Genomic DNA, 23,980 nt, shown 5'->3' with positions numbered 1-23,980 from the left:
CAGATGTGACAAATGAGGCCTTTATCTGTAGAGAATGATGACATGAAATGTTTAAGTAACAAGAAAAGAAAGAACAGTAGACAGGATCCATTGCAGCCTGTAAAATTTGCTAGCCTTCTATGAATAAAGCTGATTTCCAAGCGAGTATATTATCACTGCTGAGGAAGTGCATTGTTATGCTCCCATTTTATACAGTGCTGCGTATCCTGACAAAGGATAAAAAGAGTGTTTAAATTAAATCAATGCACATTCACAAATCTGCATTCCTGTCTGCACGTGCTGTCCCATTTGCAGATATCTGTATAGCCGAAATTCCCAGATGTTAACTAATTATCTGCAACTGTAGATCTCTAAACAGCCATAATTACTTTATAGAATAAAATCAAATTGCCTATAGAGAATGGGAAACAAATAGCATGGCTGGATATGCAATTCCTTTCTGTTTAAAACATTTTGGAGCATTCATAAAAGGAGAAATTTCAATTTAAGATTAACTTACGTAGTGGTACTCAAAAGCAATCTGTCTTTATTTTTTAAAGAGCTGCATTTCTATTCTGCTATTCCCTTGGAATTTAAAATAGCTTGATAAATACACTGAATTATAGATCTTTATCATGTAATCATTTTTTTCTTCCACCTTGCCGACCAAACCACTGCCTATTTGCCATGGTCAGTGACCCTTTCATACGAGAAAAGAGTTTAAATAGCAAAAACACAAAGTGTAAACCAGAATGTTTATTCCAGGACAGCAAAGAAAGGCAGCGGAGGCTGGATAAGGTGGTAAATCATTTTATCTTTGCCAAACACAGGACCACCAATGTAGGGCACCTTGTATGCTATGTGACCAATTGGCAGCCAAAACAGACAAAAAGCATTAAGGGCCCATGTATTGGGTGGAGTGCACTTTAAAATTAATATAGAAATGTTTACAGACCAAAAAAGAATATTTTTTTAGCAAGACTGACCTGATTCAAGGAGCTAAAGGCACAATATACATATACTTCTCAGTACCAAGAAATATAGAGGATTCGTATAAGGAATATAGCTTTTGCATTGGGAAAGCGATTTGCTGTGTGTGCACTTTGAACATTACACGCAAACACCTTTATAAAGCTAACACACTAGTACAAACAACCGTAGACTGCAGCCAAGTCATAAGATGTAATACATATACTAAAAATGTATTTTAAGCAGCCTCAGACACATGTGAGAAAATGGCATTTGGATCTGAATGGTGGAAAACAGGAGCACAGTATACCAAAAATAAATTCAACAACTGCGTGTAGCAAGTGCAAGAAAAGAGCATCATCTGTTCAGGTAGCCAATAAAGACTATCACTTAAATTTGACTTCACCCAGATAAGAAAACAGCAAACAGCAAAACACACTCATTGAATCGTCTAAAAGCATCGATAACCCAAGAGGAAGCTCTCCTGACACACTTTGATTTCATCTCGCAAATGACAAGGCTACTATAAGTCAATTATGTTCTCTCAAGCCTAGTGTTATTGAATGCCATCAGGGATTGGCGTACAGTGTTCAGCATGAGCACAGGGCTCAACTATGACTTTTAATTGGATATGGGTAATTAAAGCAAAATCATTGCAAGGAACAAGCACAGGTGGTGTATGACATGCTGCAAATAGAAAAGTCAGGGTTCAACTTTGTCTTTTACAAGCCAATTATTATTATTATTAACAACATATAATCTCAATTTTTTTGGCACTAGTCCTACTGTCATTGACCTACTTTTTCTTCTGTTTTACCTTTAGTATCTCATACAATAGTATTTGAATTTATTTATATAGCACCACAGCAGTATAGCCAATAAGAATAAATACTTAAGTGCTAAAAGTTTCAATACACAGGTCCCTGCCCTAAAGAGTTTACAGTCCATTAGAGTAACTATTAATGGATCAGCAAAATATTGTCTTATGTTGTATTATACTGATTTTGATGTTCCCTCATTTTTTTTTTCTTATATTAGGTTACCAGCTTACCTGATGTCCTCTGCACAAATTGCTAAACTACATCCCTTAGCAGCATAACTATTGTTCTAGCATATTCTTCTTTGAAGATATAACTGATTATGACAAATAAGAAAGGGTTTATGTCTGATCTATAAAAATCAAGTTCAGATACTCTTAAGCAGCTATACAGATGTCCCTTCCAGATACAAAATATATATTAATAGTATTTCTTCAACAGGTGTTGAAATTTAAATAATAAATACAGATAAGAAAGGTTTTACCGTTGACCCTGGTGAGGACCGATTCTTCCTTGTTGTAGTGGTGGCCAATGTTGTCGTGGTCTCCATAATGGTTGTAGACATCTCAGGAGGCATAGATGTGGTTGGTGTTGTACCATGGATGGAGGGACCTACTCGCACAAGCATCACACTGCCACTGATATTTATATTAGGATTGGACTCTACTGCCATGTGCAGCACTTTGAGACCATTGTAATAAAGACCAGAAAGCTGGCCCTGGAATGGACGCCCTCTGTCCATCCCTCCAATTGCTATCTGTGCTTGAGTGTTGAAGATGGTGAGTGGTCGCCCTAAACATAATGGAAACAAGTGTAATCACTAGTGGGTCACTCCACTCATCCAAACATTCTTGAATGGACCTTCTTGATAAGAACGCATTGCAGTGATCATTCTGCCCAAGACACTGATTGTTTTAACAAATGTGTGAATCCTTTGCTTTATTTGCTTAAACATTTGTAAGCAAAGATGTGTGTTCTGGGGATCACTGAATAAGTTTCCTTTAAAGGACCTTAGGATGGAAATTAATTGGTGAAGAATTAGTGATGCATTAAAGTACTTACCATGTCTAATTATGAGGCAATAAAGAGGAACACACAAACCCTGTTGTGCCTGAGAGTAGCAAAAAAAAAAAGATCCTTCCCGGTAGCAGTGCAAGAAATGCAACACCAGTCCCAAAACAGGTTATAGTATGGAAATATAAATAGAATAAAGCATGGCTGCATGAGCAGATGCATTGTGTATTTCAATTCAACTTTCACAATGATTCTTCCTCTCATTTATACTATGTATAATATGTAACAAATAACTTGATGGCAATAAACAAAATACAAATAGTTTTAGTCCAATACAACAATATACTCATGCTACTGTGTTATACACATTTGCAGGAAATATCTTTGAGAATAATATGGCTAGAAAAACGTAAATTAGGAATATTTAGTAAAGAAACATAGTGAGATGGAAAAACAGAGAAAATGGCAGAGATGACACACATCTTGATAGAATGAAAGACAATGAAAGAAGATATATGTAAAGTAATGTATTTGCCCTCAGTATGTCCCGGAGTGGGGCAGCCTGAGAAGGTATATATTACTGCCAGTGGCTTGCTTTGCTGATAGAAAAAGGCTTACCAATAATAGGGCACTCTGCCTTACAATGGTGCACTTTTAAAACCGTTTGGTTTTACAACATTTTATAAACTTGGGCTTATGTGAATATGAACTTCTTAAACTGCAGCACGACCTACGGTGGCCCTATGGCTGCATCAAGATTCACAGAAGAAAAGAAAGCACATGCAGCATTAGGTGGATATTGGTTGACAGCAGACTTAAAGCTAGTAAGTAGGGATACGGCACCAAATGCCAAATGTTACAGTGGTGTCAATGGGCCAAATTACTGTTGTTCATACTCCTTAGGATCTACTTATTAGGAAGCCCTGAACCCATCATTTAATAAAATGGCATATGTGATATCACCAAAAGGATAGCACATGTTTAACAGGCCCAGTCAAATATCCATGTATTGCCACCCTAATACATATTGTCAAAGGATTCAGTGTGACTATTCCATGCTAGTGTTTGACCTTGAGGGATAGTAACTCATAGGGTTAAGCTAAATGGAGTTTGCTGAATGGCAGTTAAGAAGCTAGTGCGAATATGAGAGACGGGCACTGAAAACAGAGCATTATTACATAGGAGCATTTACAGCAGTGTATTGCATGGATTTCACAAAACTTGCACATTGTATGATTTTTGTCTGCTATGCACAGTAGTTAAAAAAGAGGATAATCAATAAAGGATTAATTTCTGGGGAATAAATCTTGATCCCCACGGATGAATTAACTTGTATCCATTGAAGATATGTGCAGCTTGGCAACAGTCTTTATCAGCTATTCCTTCTTTATGTCACACTGTACGATATTTTAAGTACTTTGCATAATAGACTCCATAGAAATGAATAACATTTGCAATTGAATTGCTAATCCTCTACATGATGCTATAGAATGAACATGGTTCATTCCACTGATTATTCAGGCACCATGGCTCCCTGCTACAAAGAGCTTACAATCTAAGCTGGTTTTAAAATGCAGAAAGAATACGATTACTCGCCAAGAATCAAAACCCAATTGAGAGTCATATGACCACTGAGCCATACCTTCTAGTAGTCTGCTCTTCTAGTAGGTTTTTACTGATTTTAATAGAAAGTGAGCTTCCCCCTTCAATAGATAAACTCAGCTGCCTGGATCTTTAAAGCCTTTACATGCATAGCGCACTCGGCACTTTGCACTTACAAGATGGAAATATAATTTAATACGGTTCTGACGACCTGTTGATGAAATGGTTCCTTTATTTCCATCGTTGTCTTCCTGTATCAGCTCAGCATTACCTTCAGGTAAACAGGCCTTGCTAGGAAACTTTTTTGGAAATTTTGTATCTAGCACTTAGTTTTGAAGAATACACTCTGTTAACTCTTATTTCTAGACAGACCTTGCAAAGATACATATGCTATTTTTATTGAGCAACTCCAGTGGCAATGGTACACAATAGGAATGCCATCTGTGGTTTAACGTGAGAAAATGCAAAGGGACAATTTCCCGCGACTAAGCTACATTGGCGTGAGTAATATGTTCTACTTGTGGCCATTGCAACTTTTGGTCATGGCAGGGTATCTTGAGAAGAAGATTTGTCATCTTTGGTATCACAGATTTAACCATGGGTGACTTATCATGTGTCATTGCCCTTAGAAACCAAAACAATGATATTTAAATATTATTGCCCCCATTGTAAATCTGCCCTTCTGATTAGTATGTGCCCAGGAAATATATATTAGTGACAATTACATTGAATTTCATCATCATATACTATATATTTTGGGAGCATATTTTCAGATGTGTGACAGTGGCTACCATTCTAGGGATTTCCTATTACTTCAGATGAATTAGGCAACTAGATAAGGAGATTTTAAATTAAGTCAAGTGCACATTGAGCTGCTTCAAGTGCTGTTTACACAGGGAACACTCGTAGGGGCCTATTTATAAATCTAAGAAAAAAGGAACATAAATACTCCATCTCCAAGCCAGACATCATCTTGTAAAATACAGTATATTTATAAAGCTGTATATTTATTTTAGGTATAAGTTAGACAAAAAAGCAACTAGTGCTTAAAAATGCTGCATAAAACTGGTCCTTCACCATTACTGTTTTTTATACTTTGTTTTCACACTGCTTTTTACACTAGGCTTTTCTTGCCATCTGAAGTTTTCCCATTGAGTAGAATGGATTCTGCCAGGCCTGGGGTAGTGTAACATAATGATGTAAAAGAAAGGAAAAACCTGCATAAACACTGCAACAAATTATTTTAAATGGATGATTTCAGGGATCACAGCTTTATAAATACATAATTTATGTTACAGGTCTTTTACACTGTTTTTCTAACAGCACTTTTATAAATAGAGTACTCCTCTGAGCACTTAACACTGCAATTTACATTTATTTCTCTTTCTTTTTGGTACAGCAGCTCTGAGCCAGCTTCAAAATTCAAACGAGACCTTGCAGGGAGGGGTTTTACTAACTATCACCCAACATTGGCTCAGAGCTGCTGTGTCAAAAGTAAGATATTAGGGGGCATATTTATCATGCTGTGTAAAATATTGGAGACATACATCACTTTTGTCTTTAGCAACTAATCAGCAATTAAATTTCAACAGTCACCTACAAGTAAAGATCCCTATACACGGCAGATATAAGCTGTCGACAGCTTATTGGGCAGTGTATGGGGACCTCCAACAGATCGATATCTGACTGAAAGTCAGGCAGATGTTGATCAGACAGGTTTAAAAATCCCATCGGATTGAAGACTGCATCGGTTTGTTAATGCGGTCCTCTATCCAACCGCCCTTATTATCCTCATTGGGCCCTTGGGTGGGCTTATCAGGGAGAGGTCCACTCATTGGGCGACCTCGTTTGGCCAGCTTTAGAAAACAAAAGCAAAGTTCTGATTGGTTGCTATGAGCAACGTCATGATGATGTAATGTTTTTCTCCAGTGTTTTACACAGCATGATAAATTGACCCCTAGGTGTATAAAATGTGAATAACTAAGCAACATAAAAAAACATTAAGTAATTTAAATTGCAAAATTTGAAAAGAACAATTTTACATATATTTTGGTGACGTGCCCTTTGATACCTAACCCTGATTTCTAAGCATCTCAGACTCCAGATCCAATCTTGCCTGTTCAGTCACGTAAAGCTGAGAGTTAAGAAAATAGTGCAATAGCACAAGTGTTTTGGATGTTTTTTTTAATAAACAGCACATCCTTAAACATGTTCTTTATCTGAATGGGAAGATTCCAGAAAGGTGAGCTAGTGAAGATGTTTGTGGGTAATGGTGTATTGATGTAAAATACTGGCTCAAACTCTACTTATTGTAAAGATCTTACTTTATGCCATCGCTATGCTAACCTTAACCCGATTCCATCTATTTTAAAAAGAAAAACAGTCCATGCTGCATGCACCAGAATGCATTATTTTCTATGCAGCCATGCATCTATATTAATTAAATTGCTAGTTACCCATTAGATTTGTTTTTGTGTCCATTTTGAATGGGGCAACTGGTGACCAGCTTATGCCTGTAAAATGAAACATTTCTAAAATACAAATGCTACAGCACTGATCATTGGTTTAAATAAGCACTAAATAGCTGCACCTATGCCAGTGCAACTGCTGGTGTTGCAGTGTAATAAAAACACTTTTAAAGTCCACATTTAAAGGGATGATTTGATATTTATCCTCACTTAATAAACTCAGGGGATTGAAGAAGAAAGAATAGTTATACTGTCTTCATCAGGAGTATAAGAGAATTGTTTTGGATCTGGTTGCTAAAATGTATGTGGTTAAGGCGTCCAAAAAGTTTTCCGATACTCGTGGGACTACTGATTATGGACTACAAAAATGTCATGTTTGGTTCTAGTTTATATTAGAAATGTATTAAATGTATTTATTGATAAAAAAAAAAAATCCAGAGGAATCCCAAAGCAAATTGTTAAATATAACATCATCCTTCAATTGGAAGAATGTTCCTAGTGGACTTAGTTTTATCCTGGCAGAACTAGGCACCTATTATAATCATACAGTATAATATATAATCAAGCAGGGACACATGAAAAGTCATATTCCCAATATATAGGCTAGCATGATTATTGTGCAAATACCAGTTTAACCATGCACCCTGATATCTCTAATATGCATGCATCTGGTATGCAAATGGAAACTGGTTCATTCTCTTGGTACCTTTTGGAATTGCAGCTCCCATTCTCTTGAACTCAGGATTCAGAAGTCTTATGCCATCTTCCATTCCTGAGATAATAAGCCCTGGAAAACAGGGACCCTGGTATGGATAAAAATGGCTGCCAGGAGTTTCCACAGAAACCACAGCAGCAAGACAAAAAGAAAAATATCAGCTATTCTTCGGTCACGGGCAATGTATGTACAAGCACAGCAGCTTAGTCAGCAAAGGCTGCTTTGGAATGGAAATGCCTCATGTATGGGACTGTTGCTTGATATAATCAGGGTTCTGCAGATGTAGGGTGTTTATATGCAATAGCAGGTATTTGCTCTGGATCATACGAGAATCCCTTGACTGAACCCCTACCATGTCACAAGGATCCCATTTGGCTTGAACAGCATCATCCGTGGCTCCTCAGTCCTCCAAAAGTGTAATTGTTGGTAATATGTTTAAAGAAATGTTGCAGAAAGAGAAATGTAATGGCTGTTGCAATGTTTCTGAAGAGGTGAATTACTGTACAATGATTTCATTGTGCTCACATTGGCAGCTGTGTTAATATAGAGCCAACAACCAAAACTTTCTAAGAACTAGGGAGTTGCACTTAAAGGGATCCTGTCATCGGAAAACATGTTTTTTTTCTAAACACATCAGTTAATAGTGCTACTCCAGCAGAATTCTGCACTGAAATCCATTTCTCAAAAGAGCAAACAGATTTTTTAGATTGACTAAAAAATTTAGATTGACAATATGTCTAGCCCCATGTCAGATTTCAAAATTGAATATAAAAAAATCTGTTTGCTCTTTTGAGAAATGGATTTCATTGCAGAATTCTGCTGGAGCAAGCACTATTAACTGATTCATTTTGAAAAAAAAATTTTTTCCCCATGACAGTATCCCTTTAAAGGACATTCATAGCACACAATGACGGCAAATGTATCTAAATACACAGAGCATTAATGGCTAAATAGCCAGCATATGCTGTAGTAGAATTCATAGTATGGCATGTCAAGAAATTCATGACTACCACAAAATTGAATTGAGCTCTCTGGCTACATAACAGGCTATGTAGTACTTCTATGACCTTATTCCAGGATCTGCGCTCCTAGTGCCCTTTATCGTTTCTTAAATGTTCTCTAAATGCTTATACATATAATTTCCTCATCACTGAATCTGCTGTACCTCTTAAGCCCCTTTCACAGGATTTACTTTCCATGTTGGTCCTTACGTCAGGCCTCTGTACACTAGTCACAATATTGCCAACACGTTCTTCTTGTCAATTTTTGCCTTAATCATAGTATTTTACAATGTAAAATGTTAGGGTATTTCATAACATATCACAGGATCTTTTGACCTTTCTGGAACTTTCTCTGATTTCAGGAAATGATCTCTTGCCTCTCTCTGTCCTAAACGCAAATTTGTGTTCTACTTTGTCGTTTTGACACAACCAACCTATTAATCTGGACCTGCTCACTTTACCTTTGAACTATATCTCATAACAGAGAGTCACAGTGCTTTAATCACAAGATATGCAAATTCATCTTATGTATAGTAAAGGAGCTGTGAGCAATGAAATTACTCTACAGAATTTCAACTTGAATTGTTTTCTATTTAGGAAGAAACAGCAGAGTCATTTACTTGTCGCCAGGATAAATAAATTCTGCGGAAGACACCACTATTTAAAATTGCAGCAGAACAAAGTGATCCATGAAACCCATGGGGAAGAGAGCGCAGAACCAGAGGGAGAAGGAGCACCTGACTTCAATACTGTATATACTGTTGCAATTCACCTTGTGCCTTATTATTTCACCTCAAATCTGCAAAGGTAATATTTCCAGAATCATATTCAAAGAAATGATAACTCATAAAACTCTTCCACAAAAAATCAAGACAGGGCCAGGTTCTCTCTCTCTGTCTGCTTAATATGCAAGCTCGTGCAAAGCATTGTGAAAAAGAAGAATACAATGAAAAGATCATCACTGTGCAGTATCACAGTTTTTTTTCCTGCACTGATTAAAGTCCCCTCTTCTGCTTAAAGAAGGAAAAGAGGGGTGTCGTCCTTGCCAAACCTGAAGATGAGCTACTGTAACTACCAATAATCCTGCAAGTGATTTGACTAATGTTTTGTTTTCTGTAGGTGGTTTCACTCTTCCTCTTGACCACCATCACTTGTCATTTTTCCAAGTTCACTTGAACTTCCTACAGGATAATTAGTTGGAAACCAGGATCAGCAACAGCCTTTCCTAGCTAGGGCAATCTGGCGGATCCATCCAGTAGACAGAAAGACAGACAGATGGACAGACCAACATTGAAAGACTGATAGATATTGCTGAATGATGAAATACATAGATACATTTGCAAAGTATGTACACTACACCGTGACAGTCTTTTCAGTGAAAACAATGAAAATAAAATCCAGAAATAAACTCCTAAATAAATCGTGCCTGGAAATGGTCATCTGCTTCTTGTGCATGAATGTATGTCCCCGGATGCTGCAGGAGAGGGTATCCATGCACCAAACACAATGAACCAGCAGCATCAGACAGTGCTTAGGGCAGCCAGAGACTAGTTCATGCTGCTACATGAGCCAGACATCATAAACCTTGGCTATAGGGTCAAGTGACTCGCAATTGTATAATGTAAACTCATTCTCAGATTATGGAAAAACATTCTCACTTACACTTGTCCATCTTTATGCTGTGTTTTATTGCATCTTTTTAATCTTAAAATACCGCTTAAAATATTTTGACATTATCATGTTATGATACCGTTTTAGTTGGTATTATATTTTATATATATATATATATATATATATATATATATATATATATATATATATATATATATATATATATATATATATATATATATATATATATAAAAAATACATAATACATAGTTTATTATCCAATGTGACATAAGATGAACGTCCATTCTTAACATGCTCTGCCTCTTTGGCATCTCTAGTAACAAAAACTGTTTAACAGACATGCATAGGAAGATTGGGAAACCATGCAGGGAGAATGCATGCTTAGAGTTCCATGCCACTTTACAAGGATAGATGAACACCTTTACCTTTGTCTTGCTGCCCATCTTCTGGAGTACGATTTATTTTAAAGGGCAGTTTGGGTTTCTGGTGCAGCTCTGTGTTCCCTTAAAAAGATATTGTTATCAGTGTAATCTCTACAGACCAGTTTACACGCTGTACATAACTGCTGTACATACAACTCTGCATGCATTCCCTGCTCCCACAATGTAAGCAATGTCTGTATACCAGTGTACAGGCAATCCAACTATTCAGATTCCGCACTTTTTTGCTTACCTTGTCTGTAAAAGTCCATATCATTCTCCTCTCTATATGCTAGGCTTGTATAAATATGACCCCACGCAGCAAGATGGTTTGGTTTTTCACATTTCACTTTTACAGTTTGCAATTTGTCACAACGCACATTTTTTATGTCAGTGTTTTGTTTTTAAGGAAACAAGGTTGTGTTAAATACTATATCCAGAACGTCCTTCTAAATCAGCTTTAGCTAATCCAACATTGGATACCACAAATAGTGCTGCTCCATTCCTGCATAACATGGTGGGATGTTGCCAGGATAATATCTTGCTGGTGTAGAAGATATTGGGGCAGTGTGTCAGTTTATCTAAAAGTAAAATTTTTGTGCATAGGAAGACTAATCCAGAGCCTGTGGTGGAAGGCCCCATTAAAGAGTGTGCTCTGAGGCAGGTCCAGTTCAGGGAAAGGGGAACCTGTAAACAAATACTAGTTACCCTATGTTAAGGTGCTTTAGGTCACGGAGTAGTACAGCTATCTAGTGAGCAACTTTGACTTTAGTAAGGACGGTGAGAGTGATTTTTATGGTTTAGTTTTTATTACTAAATTACACTGTGTACATTGCAAATAATTCATTCTACCATTTAAAATTTTAAATATTTCCATGGATGCTCAGGATGGTGTGTGGCATTGGCATGCACTCACAGAATCATGAATCTGATAATTGAATATGTCCGTTCTAGCTAGCAAGGGGACCAAGCCTTATCACACTTTTCATTACATCCTACATTAGCGTGGAATTCCGCTGACCTGTATGCATGAAACAGCAGAATAACACTACTGCAGTCCCTAATTGTTACAATGAATCCCAGACTATACATGAGCTCATACAGTAGTTCTTTTGGATCTGCCCTAACTAAAAAAATGTTTAAATCAAATTCAGGAAATAAAAACTTTTTATTTTCCACGAGCATGCAATGGTACTAAATGTGCTTCTGTCTGACCGGAGTGGAAAATAACATTTCAAAATCCTGTAGCCCCTTTGTTGATTTATGCGCCCTGCGAGCTGGAATGTCCTGCAGCAATATAAGCATTGAAGCGTATTGTGCTGCTCATGTACAGTAAGTGACCACTGGAGGAGGGGGAACTCAATTATAAAACATGCCAGCAATATGAACCTAAGGCAGTAATACAGCAGAGCCATTTTTTCCTAAAACAAAATAAATACAAAACAGCGATATTCTGAAAGAAGGAAAAGACCTACATTATGCTGAGTGCTAAACACAGAATATTTCAGGCATAGTCAGTCCTCACCCTGTAAAGCTTGAATTATACAAGAGTGCATCAGATGAGAGGGTAGTGAAGTCATTTACATGTGAGTTGAAACATGTCCGGCCACCCAAAATCAAGTCAGATGTTGTAATGGGAAACTAAATCAGTGAATACTTGCAACAAGGCTGCTATAGCGACCCACCGGTAACTGAGATATGTATACAAATACACATCTGTGTCTACTGCCATTCATATCACAAAGAGCCTAATGGTTCAGATCACTGTTTGACCCCCTACTTGACGGTTTAGTCACATGGGATATGGTATGTCAATTGTATATGCATCCCATATATAGTTACATAGTTACATAGTTAAATTGGGTTGAAAAAAGACAAAGTTCATCAAGTTCAACCCCTCCAAATGAAAACCCAGCACCCATACATACACCCCTCTCTACTTTTAATTAAATTCTATATACCCATACCTATACTAACTATAGAGCTTAGTATCACAATAGCCTTTGATATTATGTCTGTCCAAAAAATCATCCAAGCAATTCTTAAAGGCATTAACTGACGTTGCTTCAAATGGAAGTTCTTTTCTTCTAGTCTAAAGGGGTGGCCTCTGGTACGGTGATCCACTTTATGGGTAAAAAGGTCCCCTGCTATTTGTCTATAATGTCCTCTAATGTACTTGTAAAGTGTAATCAGGTCCCCTCGCAAGTGCCTTTTTTCCAGAGAAAACAACCCCAACCTTGACAGTCTACCCTCATAATTTAAGTCTTCCGTCCCTCTAACTAATTTAGTTGCACGTCTCTTCACTCTCTCCAGCTCATTTATATCCCTCTTTAGGACTAGAGTCCAAAACTGCACTGCATACTCCAGATGAGGCCTCACCAGGGACCTATAAAGAGGCATAATTATGTTTTCATCCCTTGAGTTAATGCCCTTTTTATGCAAGACAGAACTTTATTTGCTTTAGTAGCCACAGAATGACACTGCCCAGAATTAGACAACTTGTTATCTACAAAAACCCCTAGATCCTTCTCATTTAAGGAAATCTCAATGAATCCTGAAAAATTAAGTAAAGAGGTTTGGCAATCACAGAGCTAAGCTCGCTAAGTACCCTGGAATGAATACCATCTGGCCCCGGACCTTTGTTAAGAATTTTGTTTGAATTTTTAATACTTCTGTTTTATTTAATTCAAACATCGAGAAAACCTCAATATGCTCAGGCATTGTATTCCCATTATAAGCTATTCCATAAAAAAAAGTGTTAGCTGCTCCTGCCATGTTTAAAAAAAATGGAGACAGCAGTGTGTGTGATATGAAAGAGTTATTCTAATTTCTCTGCAGGTTTCCCAACACAACAGAGTGTCAGAACCAGAACCTGCTGAGATCAGTCTGCTGTTGCCAACGCATCGCCTTTTGTACAGAGCTCTGATTGATTCAGTGCTAATTATGACAATTATTCCCCAATCCACAGGATTTTCAATGATCTATGCAGGTGTTCCTATTATTAATGCTGCCCCTGTGGCTTTCCATATGAAAGATCAGCAGAGATTGCTAACTCTGTAGTTAAGAGCTTAAAATCATCTCTAGTAAACAAAGGTTCATTCTTGAAGATAATATGAATTTGTCTGGTATGTCTTATTAAAGCAAAGAAATTCTTCCCACTCCAGGTGGCTAAAGTAGGTTGATTTTTGAAAGACTCAAACACATATATACAGCCAAACTGTATAAACGATGAAATTAGATGGCCATATTGCACCATGTTTGGATAGCACAACACATGGCAGCTATTATCTACTGTAAGCAGGCAGGTAACATGCTTGAATGTATAATTTTATGTTGTCATGACGGACATATTATAAATGAAGCAAGGACTGAATTACTTATTCTGGAAATATGGCTTGTAAAGGTGGCCGTATGTGTAGAGATCAGCTCTTTTGGAGAGGTCGCGAGGTCACCGTAGACATTTGGCTGACTTTTGGTCGAATATCGACCGGGGAAGCCTGTTGGAGGGCCTAATACACTGGATAATAAGACCTAATCTGTCGGCATCTTATATCTGCTCATGTATGGGGCCTTGTGAAAAGGTGACAACTACCCAAGAACACAGGGATTCAGTATGAAAACTTATAATATGGTTGGTTCCAAAGGTGCGTGGTCCTTACCTAATAAACAGATACCACAATACTTATTGGGCAGATTAATCAAATTGTGAGTTTAGAGCTTAATAAATAAAACTCACCCACGTTCAATTCATTCCTACTTCTAACGTTCACCCATTGATAAATATAATTCTAAAAATCCTATAGGAATGAATAAAACATAGGTGAGTTTTTATTAAGCTATAAACTCACATTTTGATAAATCTGCCCCTTATCTTTCTTTCTTTTTTTTAACATAGATTTTAATGCCTATTATATCACAATCTTTTTATGCTGCCACTTAGCTTCTAGTTCTGTCATTGGAGAAAAGAATAGAGAGAAACTCCACCTATCAAAGATACCAATTATGGCAGGGTTTGTTTCTTGAGAAAGATACATTGAAGGGGGAATAGAAAATTTGCTAGCCTGGATCCTGTGAACGGGTGGTACAATTTTATGGAACCCACAAAATTCAGGGGAAAGTGATTTTTATGTTTGGGAAGCTAACAATAGATAGCACTCAATGGCAGAGCTTATAACTATATATACTTATACATGTCAGTTAGCCTTTTTATTAGTTGCCCGAAGAAGAAGCAATTTGTCGCTGGACTGGAAGTTTAATCTCCCGAAATAGCAGAGTGTCTCTGCCCTTTAAAGGAAGCGGATCACAGCCAGGCAGGAAGGTAGTTCGGGGAGATTAGTCGCTGGCCGACTAATCTCCTGAAATATCAGCGTGTGTCTCTGCCCTAAAGCACGTTCATTTTTTTGGTGTTATTGTTCCTTTAAACAGATTTGCATATGCTTCATAGCCCGAAGTTCCAGTCTCAAGTTTAGAAAAAGGAACACAGTCTTCGTCTGGTGGCAGTGTTTAATCTATGGATTAACTGAAAGTTCACAGTCTGCCTTGAAAAGCTTATCAGCTTCTAAAGGCTTTCCCCGGATAGAGAAAAGAGCTTGCTTTGATTACAGTAATTGTATTTAGCTTGTTCAGATCACAGGTACAGGGACAATGATACTTTGGAGCAGGTGGCAGAAGGAGCAATTTTCTGCATACTTATGGCCAACATCATCGGGGCATGATAAAGAAGATTTATCTTTTCACTGGAAGCAGGAGCTCACTGCAGGTGTCCTTAAAGTACAGTATATGCATTTAGGTGACACTAACCCAAGAGATTTCTCATCTCTTCCAACAGAAAGAAATGATTACAGTGTCAGCTAAGACTAAGATAAGACACACATCACACTGGATGGCTCCCAAGTGACAATGTAATGCTGACAAAAGCAACGCAAACATAACAGTATTTCCTTAGGCTACTGACAGGCGGGTCGTCCTTTCTGCTGGTGTATATATGACAGTGGAGAATAGCTGATCCACTGCCTCCCAGTCCCATCCCATGAATGTGTGTGTGCTGACTGGCATGGGATCAGCCCATTAGCACACACAGAGCAGATTTCCTTATTGGGTGATTCCATCAAATGACCAGTTCTTTTGTACTATAAAACTTAAAGGTGAACTATAGCACAGCCTTTCCTCACCATTCAAACAATGTCTGCGTACATGGCTGCCCTATATTAAAGTCACACATTTTTAATCCTTCAATTAATTATTCTCCCCACATTAATTCTCCACCCGCTGCTCTGGCAAAAAGTGGTTCACAGATTGTCTGGATGTTCAAATGTAAGTTTCCTTATATAATCAGTTAGCTATTCATGGGCACAACTAGAAATTAATTTGTGAAGGCTACATGCTGATAATGTTGCTAGGCATGTGTAGAAGCAGCCACTGAAATGGAATTGCCTCAAAACATAATAAATAAAAGCAGCCCACATTGCCCAAATCACATAATTTGCATCCCGTTTGTGCAGCTTTCATCATTTACTTCTATGTGGCACATTCTCAGCAGTTGTCAGGGACCCCCTTAGTTTTTAACAAGGTTACACATATAGAAAGACACTGGTGTAGTTCATATTCAGCCCAAGTGTCACCCTAACTGGGCTTGAAGGACAGGAGCAAACAGGCTTTTAGCCCCTAAAAGGGCAAGAACCTCTGCTTTAGGGCTAAGACACACTGGGTGTTGATTCGTTTGGCATATTAATGCATAGGCAAGTGGTGTTATGTAGCTTCCATTTGAGCCAATAGGAGGTAGAAGGGGAATTGTAGGTTACTTGTCTGCCAGCTGAAGCATACCAGGGGAAAAGATATTCCTTGTGCCATCACACATACATTTACAGTGCATTTGGTAGTGGTGGCATGACAATACAGGGCAGGGCTATTACTTCTGGTCCAAATTGTGAGCAGGGCCTTAGGGGTGGCACATTGCTATGTCCTATTGACCACTGCTTTATTAATCCTTCCTCAATCATAATTTGTAAAATAGCCTCTTTATACAATTTTTATTCTACTAAAATATTCAATTATTTTTGCTTCTAGGACCCCTCTGGTTCCAATACCTGATTAAAATATGTAACTATGCCCCTGAGACAGGCTCAAAACTGGAAATGGAATTGAAATCAGTGTGGAAACCCATGGCAAATGTTGGCAATGGCATCATGACATATATGTATATACAATTGCCTTATTTTAAGGGAAAGTCCTTTGTGAGATGCTTAATTTAAAACATATTGCAGATGAAAGAAATGAGGAGCACTCCTACAGTATATTGGTAGGTGTATTTGTCCCATTTACATATTTATTAAAGTGGCTTTTGGGACACAGATCAATGTCACCAATAGTTGCCAACTCAGAGATACTCAGTACCTGACTAAAGGTACAATGAGCTAGCAACAGACTGGGAAGAGTAGGATTATTTGGAAGAGAATATTCAGACAATTAATAGAGCCTCTGAAGTCATACAGTTCACATATGTAACATACTATGTTAAATGATTTTAGACTTTAGTTTCATGTTAATGAATGCTGCAACAAAGACGGGGCAATACAAATTTGCTGGAGAGGCAAAAAGCCATTTAAATTGCATATATATTGTGTATAAGATGGTGGGTGCCATCACTACTCCTCTACAGGCCTGTAGCATAGAAGTGAATTAGAGTTTTGAGATGCTTCAGTCGCAGTCAGCTTCATCCACAGAGTAAACTTTATGGGTTTTCCTGAGTCAGTGCTTGCATTCTCCCCTTGGTTACTCAAATCTAACACTTCAGCCTTTGCAGCACAAAACTCAAATCAATAGTACCAAGCAGGTTGCTTTCAGGTTACTCATTCAGCAGCTTAGAGAAAAACTTATGCAGCATTTTTGAACCTGCCCCCAACACATAAAACCTTATTCTGGCTCAATCACAGAATCACATCTTGTTATGTTTTGGGTAGCTATCTACCCACAGCTAATGCTATTAGGGGATGCTGGAATTTGTAGTCTTAACAATGTCTAGACATGCCGAATATTGACATACTATCTTAGTACTGTACTTCCTCTGAAAAAACACAGGCTACACATTGCATATTGCCCATCTCTTTTCCCGGAGTATCCTAGAAGCACACAGGGCTTTTCAAGAGACCTCATATGTCATAAGAACATTAAGGGGGATTATGGGAACAGAAAGGCACCAAAAAGTATAATTACTATTGTTAAATTGCAGTTCTATTATTCTTTTATTTATTCATCTATCACTTCTGCGTGCCATGGCTATATCCCCATAACTTGAGAGTTTGCATTATAACCAATGGGCTGCTGTACTATCCACATAGCAAAGCTTTGAAGGGGGTTAATAGTCTAATGTTTGATAACAGTGTCATCTGTACATTAACTGTAATAATTCTCCTGTAACACAAATATGCAGTGAGTATCAGTGGAATGTTATTGGATATTCCCTAATTCCAGTAAAAACTGACAGATTTGATGGATGCGGAGATGAAGGCGCATCCCACTCTCCCAGAAGGCGGGAGGGTGGGCGACTGTGCAGATGTGGCTTTATCATGAAATATTGCTTTTATAATTTACACTCAGCACCTCCCAGCACTGTACTTTTACCCTTTCCTATAGTATTTACACAATGATATGAACTGGAATTTGGTCAGAATGACACTATGCAAAGTGGGGGGTACAGTTCCAGATTTTGATGCTACATTATATCATAAAGCTGTATGCAACCTGTGCTTTTCAGTCCAGGGAGGGATATTAAAGGGTAAACTTGGGGCCAAAGAACATGATTGGGTGATGTTAAAAGTGTGATGTAGAGAGATATTTTGAGACAATTTATTATTATTTGTGGTTTTTGAGTTATTTAGCTTTTTATTCAGCAGCTCTCCAGTTTGCAATTTCAGCAATCTAGTTGCTATGGTCTAAATTACCCTAGCAACCATTTTAAATCAAATTACATATTTAGAATCAATCAATGTGGCTGCTGTAAGATTCCATAGACACTCACTATTAAGTGGGCTGGTGGGGGGCTGTTTGGGCATCTGTGGGGCCTTTTGTGACCTCTGGGTACGTGAAATACCAGGGCTTATTTTCATTCTCCGTCCAGACCTGGTCAAAGCTGTATACAGAAATAATCTGCTGTCCTCTACATCAGGGCTGAGTATAGTGGGAAGTGTAAAATTAGACCCTGTACAGGCAGTCCCTGCTGTATTAGGAAATTGGATGGACACATTATTATTTGCAATATTGTAACTATAAAGAATCATATGACTGTGTAACTTCTTCCCTTCCATCTGCTGTATTCAGATGAGACAAAATATAAAACCCCTCTGTGTGTGCCTTTGATTTTGTGTTTTTTTTGGACTAGCACAACAAATCTACTTCATATTTAAAATTGAAATAATGTAAAGTGTACAATAATAAAATGAAAAATCATTTAAATCTGTGTTCTGAATTAAACAAACAACACATTAAAGGGACAGTATACACCCTTTTCAACATTATCTGAATGAATAGGGCTTCAGCTAAACATACTTTTGCCTATTGTTTTAATTAAGAAATATCTTTTTTTTTGTTACTTCTGGCACAAAACACGAATATGAAGCCAGTTTCACTTTAGTGATTCCTGACACTTCCTGGTCCTACAGAACTTCCATGCAGCTAGCTGATAAAAATAATTACCCACCCACTGAGAAGCCCCCGATAATAAGCTTCTCAAAGGCTGCTGCTTAGAGAAGGTAGAGTTCTATGTATGCAAAAGTAGATCTAGAGCTCTGGGCATATTGCCCTGTCTATAAAGAAAAGGGGAGGTGAGTTCAGTAAACATAGACAAACGGTCAAATTAAAACAATAGTCAGAATGTAAGTTCTATTTCTTGTGTTCATTTTAGCAAAGGTGTTTTTTGGTGTATACTGACCCATTCCGATCAGTTTTTAGTTAAGACTTAGGGGCTTCTTATGAAAGAGGGATATCAAGAAGCTAAGAGCATGGACACAAAGTTCCATGTTTTTGCTCACAATGCAACTCTTTTGGGCACAACTCTTTGTACCCTTTTCCAATGTTTCCTTAATAAAGCTGCAAGAACTGCAGTGGACTGCAATAATTTGTTAAGCACTAGAAAGAGGCATTAAGGAAAGGGCTAATGGCTTCCATGCCCACAAGCCAGATCACAGGCAGATTCTGCACAACTCACAAGGGCACAGAGCCCATCTGCTCTGCTCATTTCCTAGACACATTCCTCTTGCATCCAGCTTTAATAAATAATCCCTATAGTCACTATGCTTTAGGGCCACTCCTTATTAATACAAATATTCATTTCAGATCATTAGTTAATCACAAATCTGTGTTTTCTTAGACAGAACTAGGGATCATTATCTAATGGCAAATCTGTGTTGAAATAGGGAACAATAAGAGAGAATATTGATGGTGGTAGAAGCAATAATTGTTTTGTTCATCATTGCACAGTGCCGGCACATAGCTCTGACTGCTCTGCCCAACCAATATAGACTGGTATTAAACTGATATGCCATTTGAGCCTTGGTCTAGAGTGTGATCTATCAGAAATCTGAAATATAAATATAATTTCAGGTATATTTTACAAACAGCTCCAGATGTGGTATCCAAACTGGTATAGTTGTTAATGTGATGTTCTGTCAGGCTTTCGGTTTACATGAATGAAAGAGAATAGAATAGCAGTTACCTCCAGGGTAATGTTCATTGACTGGCCAGTTGTCAACTTGCAGAGTAGCGTTCCCTCCATTTCGTGTGTACTTCACTGTGTGGTATTTACCATCGTTGACTGGGGTACTCTCCTCCCGTATTGAGATGTCTTGTGAACCAATGTTAAACATTACACCAATCTTGCCCTGCACCTGCACAGAAAAAGGCAAGAAATCCATTACAGCATAATGACCGGTTATTGATTTATAGACAACTGTTTGTTTGATTTCATTCTTAATGAGTTTAAAAAAGGCAATTCACACACACACCAGTTTTAACTTTAAACTAACTGCACACCATTTACACCTAATGAAGCCAGCAAGCACACTTATAGTGTTTAAATGTCCCGCCACCCACAAACATTCCTTAAATGGCACATTGTGTACAGCCTTTTAAAAACTTTATTTTTTTTTTGAGCATGCAAAGTGAAAGATGTAATTCTTTTTATTCATGGTGCTCCCAGGTCCCTGTAGCTGTCACAACCCAAATACCAATTGTAAACCTCATCAAAGATCTGCATACTACTACATAGCTGTATATTTAGGGTGGTTCAACTTTTCGATTGGCTTTCACTTTTTCTTTGTTATAGTTTTTGAATTTTTTTTTCATCTGATTCTTTCCAGCTTTCAAATGGGGTTACTGATCCCCATCCAGGGCCGGAACTAGATGTAGGCAGAAGAGGCAACTGCCTAGGGCGCAACGATTGGGGGTGCTGTGTAGCTACCTCTTCTGCCTACCCCTAGACTGGACTTACCTGTAACTCATCTTGCGCACTATGCTATGCGCATGTGAGCGGCGTTTCAACGAATGCGCGCTTGTCGGGGGAAGGGGGGGGCATGCTGGGCTGCCTAGATTGCCTGGCCCGCCTCTGCCCCTGCCCCCATCTAATAACAAATGATCTGTAAGGTTACAAATTTATGCATTAAAATGCTCACATGTCTCACTCAGTACACTGAGTCACATTGTGCATCAAAGGCTGCCTGCATAAAAATGAAAAACAAAACTGGGATTTATTGAACTCCCACAAAGTTAATATATATGACGCCATCAATTCATTTAGACTTGGCCCACAAATGTGTATATCTGTGTATAGAACTACTAAACCGCATAAGTGATGGAAAGAGTAGAACACTTTAGCTTCCGTGCTGCTTTTGGCCTTGCTTTCCTCTTTCTCAACCCAAATTGACCAGGTACTGTGATTTTGTATTAGAATGTGATTGGCAATTTGCCTCACGTACAGTCCCAAGGCTGTTTGGCCAGTCTATTCCTGAGCTGCAGGGAATTCATGCCACTGCCAGCACATTACAAATGTCCTTTAATCTGATGATTAGTAGCATAGTTAAAGGCAATACAGAAGTTCTGGATAACAGGATGCAGGAAGCTATGACTGATTGCATGCAGCTCCACTCTATGTACAATACAATTAACTCCTTCCTAGCACTAGGTACTGAACACAGCAAACAATTCACATAAAAATATATATTTCATACCTCCCAACATTTTGGAAACAGAAAGGGGACACACCATGTCACACCATGTCAATTTTACAAAATTTGGCAGGGTATGAAAGTTTGAACACATCTCTGTTGTTTTTATGTGTTATTACATGAATATGAATTGCCTTAAGTTGTGTAAGTTCTCATCTTATCTAAAACCGTTACAAGAGTATGTTAAGTATGAATTCTGGGCTCTCTGCCAAGAGCCAATTAAGAACTTTGTATCTTTTTTTGGCAGTTCAGTGCAGCACATCAAAGAGAAACTCGGGACATATCAGTACATATCCGGGACTGCGGGTTGAGCTGTCAAAACGGGACGGTTGGGAGGTATGATATTTTGCTAAAATGTGGTATTGATATTCAGACCACATTTTAGTAAAAAACCCAGTTTTTTGCAGGTGAAACTCTATCACTGAGATTAAAATAGGTGCTACCTGCTGGTGGAGAATTGGACATAGAATCTGAACACTTGTGCACAGCTTGATTTTTGTGTCTCACTACCAACACCTACTTCTTTCCACAATTAAACCGGGAAAGTAAAGTAAAAGCTGCCAATTTGACCCCTTCAGAACAAGTTTACAACTTATTGGCCTGTGTATGTATTGGGGACAGAGCACAGTTGTTCCATAATGGGAATTCAGAGGGTAACACTTGGTCCCAGGCAGTGTATAATAACTAGACTAAAGAAACAAGAAGCTACATGGATATTTCACCTAGGGACTATACAACATCAGGTTTCAGCAGCATATATAATATTAAATGTTATTACTAAGAAATGGAAATACATTTTTCATAAATACAGAAGGTGGTCTCACGATGGTATTTTAGCCGTTAACTGTCTTAATTGCTTAAAGGTATACTGTCATTTTTTTCAAAACGCATCAGTTAATAGTGCTGCTCCAGCAGAATTCTGCACTGAAATCCATTTTTCAAAAGAGCAAACAGATTTTGTTATATTCAATTTTGAAATCTGACATGGGGCTAGACATATTGTCAATTTCCCAGCTGCCTCCAGTCATGTGACTTGTGCCTGCACTTTAGGATGGAATTATTTTCTAGCAGGCTGTTATTTCTCCTACTTAATGTAACTGAATCAGTCTCACGAGGAAACTTCGGGCGACTTCGGAAAACGAAACACCGCAGCGTTTTTTCATTTTAGCTGGCGCATATTCAGGGAAGGCGTTTGGGGAGATTGGTGGCCGCAAAAACGAGGCGATTAGTCGCCCTGTGTGGCCTGACCCTAAAAGCTAGTTCCTTGGCTGATTAAGTCACATTAATATGCTAATTTCAGTCCGGCTATTAGAAGCTATACTTTCACAATCTGACCTCTGTGTGGATCAAAAGCAAAGAGAAGCAAAGCCATGAAATGGGAACATTTACTTTAGTAACTTGTACTGGAATCATCATCCACGTGAATTGCCCATCACATACTAAAAGTAACCTTTAACCTTCGCTTCCCTGTCTGAGTGGGTTGAAAGCAATTCTGCAGATAAAAGTAAGAGCAGTTATTCCCCTGGCATTAGAACTGGATTAGATATGATTACAGGAAAATTGCCAGCCTTATGATCTAAGCCTATCAAGCCGCCCACACACCAAAGATCAGAGTCAATCATTCACTGAGCAAGTATTCTACAAGAGCCTTTTAGAGCTTTTCCTTCTGCTTTCACACTGAACTGCAGAGGGCAAAGTTATGAGGGAGCTGAGAATGAAGAGGCTGCTTGATGGCTGTTCTAAGTGTCATTTCTGCCTTCCATCACCCACACAAAAAGTACATAGCAGTAAAGTCGGCTGTACAAATACCAATAACAACATATGACATACATTTTCACATGATTTTTGGTGTATTATTTTGGAGTATGTTGGGTGGCCAATCACAACCAATATCTTTGTACTATGGTTATCTTTGGGGATGGTTTGAAAATTGTATCTGCCGCTGCAACAAATCAGTGACATGCAAATCCACTTTACTTCATGCAGTTCCCAAACCCTGTATGGCTGCATTGTTACAGTTATTTTTGTCTGAACAGATGCTGAAAAGCACGGACCATAGCATGGTCACCTGCAAGCAATTTCAAATCTACCCTTTATTACATGTCACTGTATAACACAAAGAGATGGGGCCAGAGGCGTAACATTGG

At 38.2% G+C, this 23,980-nt stretch overlaps 1 protein-coding gene and 1 long non-coding RNA gene across 22 annotated transcripts in view; one reads left to right on the top strand and one right to left on the bottom strand.

Annotated features, from left to right (window-relative positions):
- LOC121397069 overlaps positions 1–10,368 on the top strand; it is an 88,008-nt gene extending 77,640 nt beyond the window's left edge. Inside the window, exon 2 of the long non-coding RNA XR_005963415.1 lies at positions 9,164–10,368. This is a non-coding gene — a long non-coding RNA (uncharacterized LOC121397069). The remainder of the gene's footprint in view (positions 1–9,163) is intronic.
- nrxn3.L (neurexin 3 L homeolog) overlaps positions 1–23,980 on the bottom strand; it is a 273,346-nt gene that overhangs the window by 23,197 nt on the left and 226,169 nt on the right. For 12 of the 21 annotated variants that reach the window (XM_041572988.1, XM_041572989.1, XM_041572990.1 and 9 more), the window contains 5 exons: positions 20,327–20,498; positions 10,624–10,701; positions 7,557–7,637; positions 6,839–6,895; positions 2,251–2,558 (listed from right to left, as the gene is read on the bottom strand). In XM_041572988.1, coding sequence (XP_041428922.1) covers positions 2,251–2,558; positions 6,839–6,895; positions 7,557–7,637; positions 10,624–10,701; positions 20,327–20,498 — 696 coding nt within the window. The remainder of the gene's footprint in view (positions 1–2,250; positions 2,559–6,838; positions 6,896–7,556; positions 7,638–10,623; positions 10,702–20,326; positions 20,499–23,980) is intronic. The other 9 variants (XM_041572991.1, XM_041572994.1, XM_041572995.1 and 6 more) reach the window with 2 other exon arrangements.

Source organism: Xenopus laevis, chromosome 8L (genome assembly GCF_017654675.1).
Source record: "Xenopus laevis strain J_2021 chromosome 8L, Xenopus_laevis_v10.1, whole genome shotgun sequence".
Classification (NCBI taxonomy): Eukaryota; Metazoa; Chordata; class Amphibia; order Anura; family Pipidae; genus Xenopus; species Xenopus laevis.
Note: the sequence above shows the minus strand (reverse complement) of the source record. Positions and strands in the feature narration are given on the sequence as shown.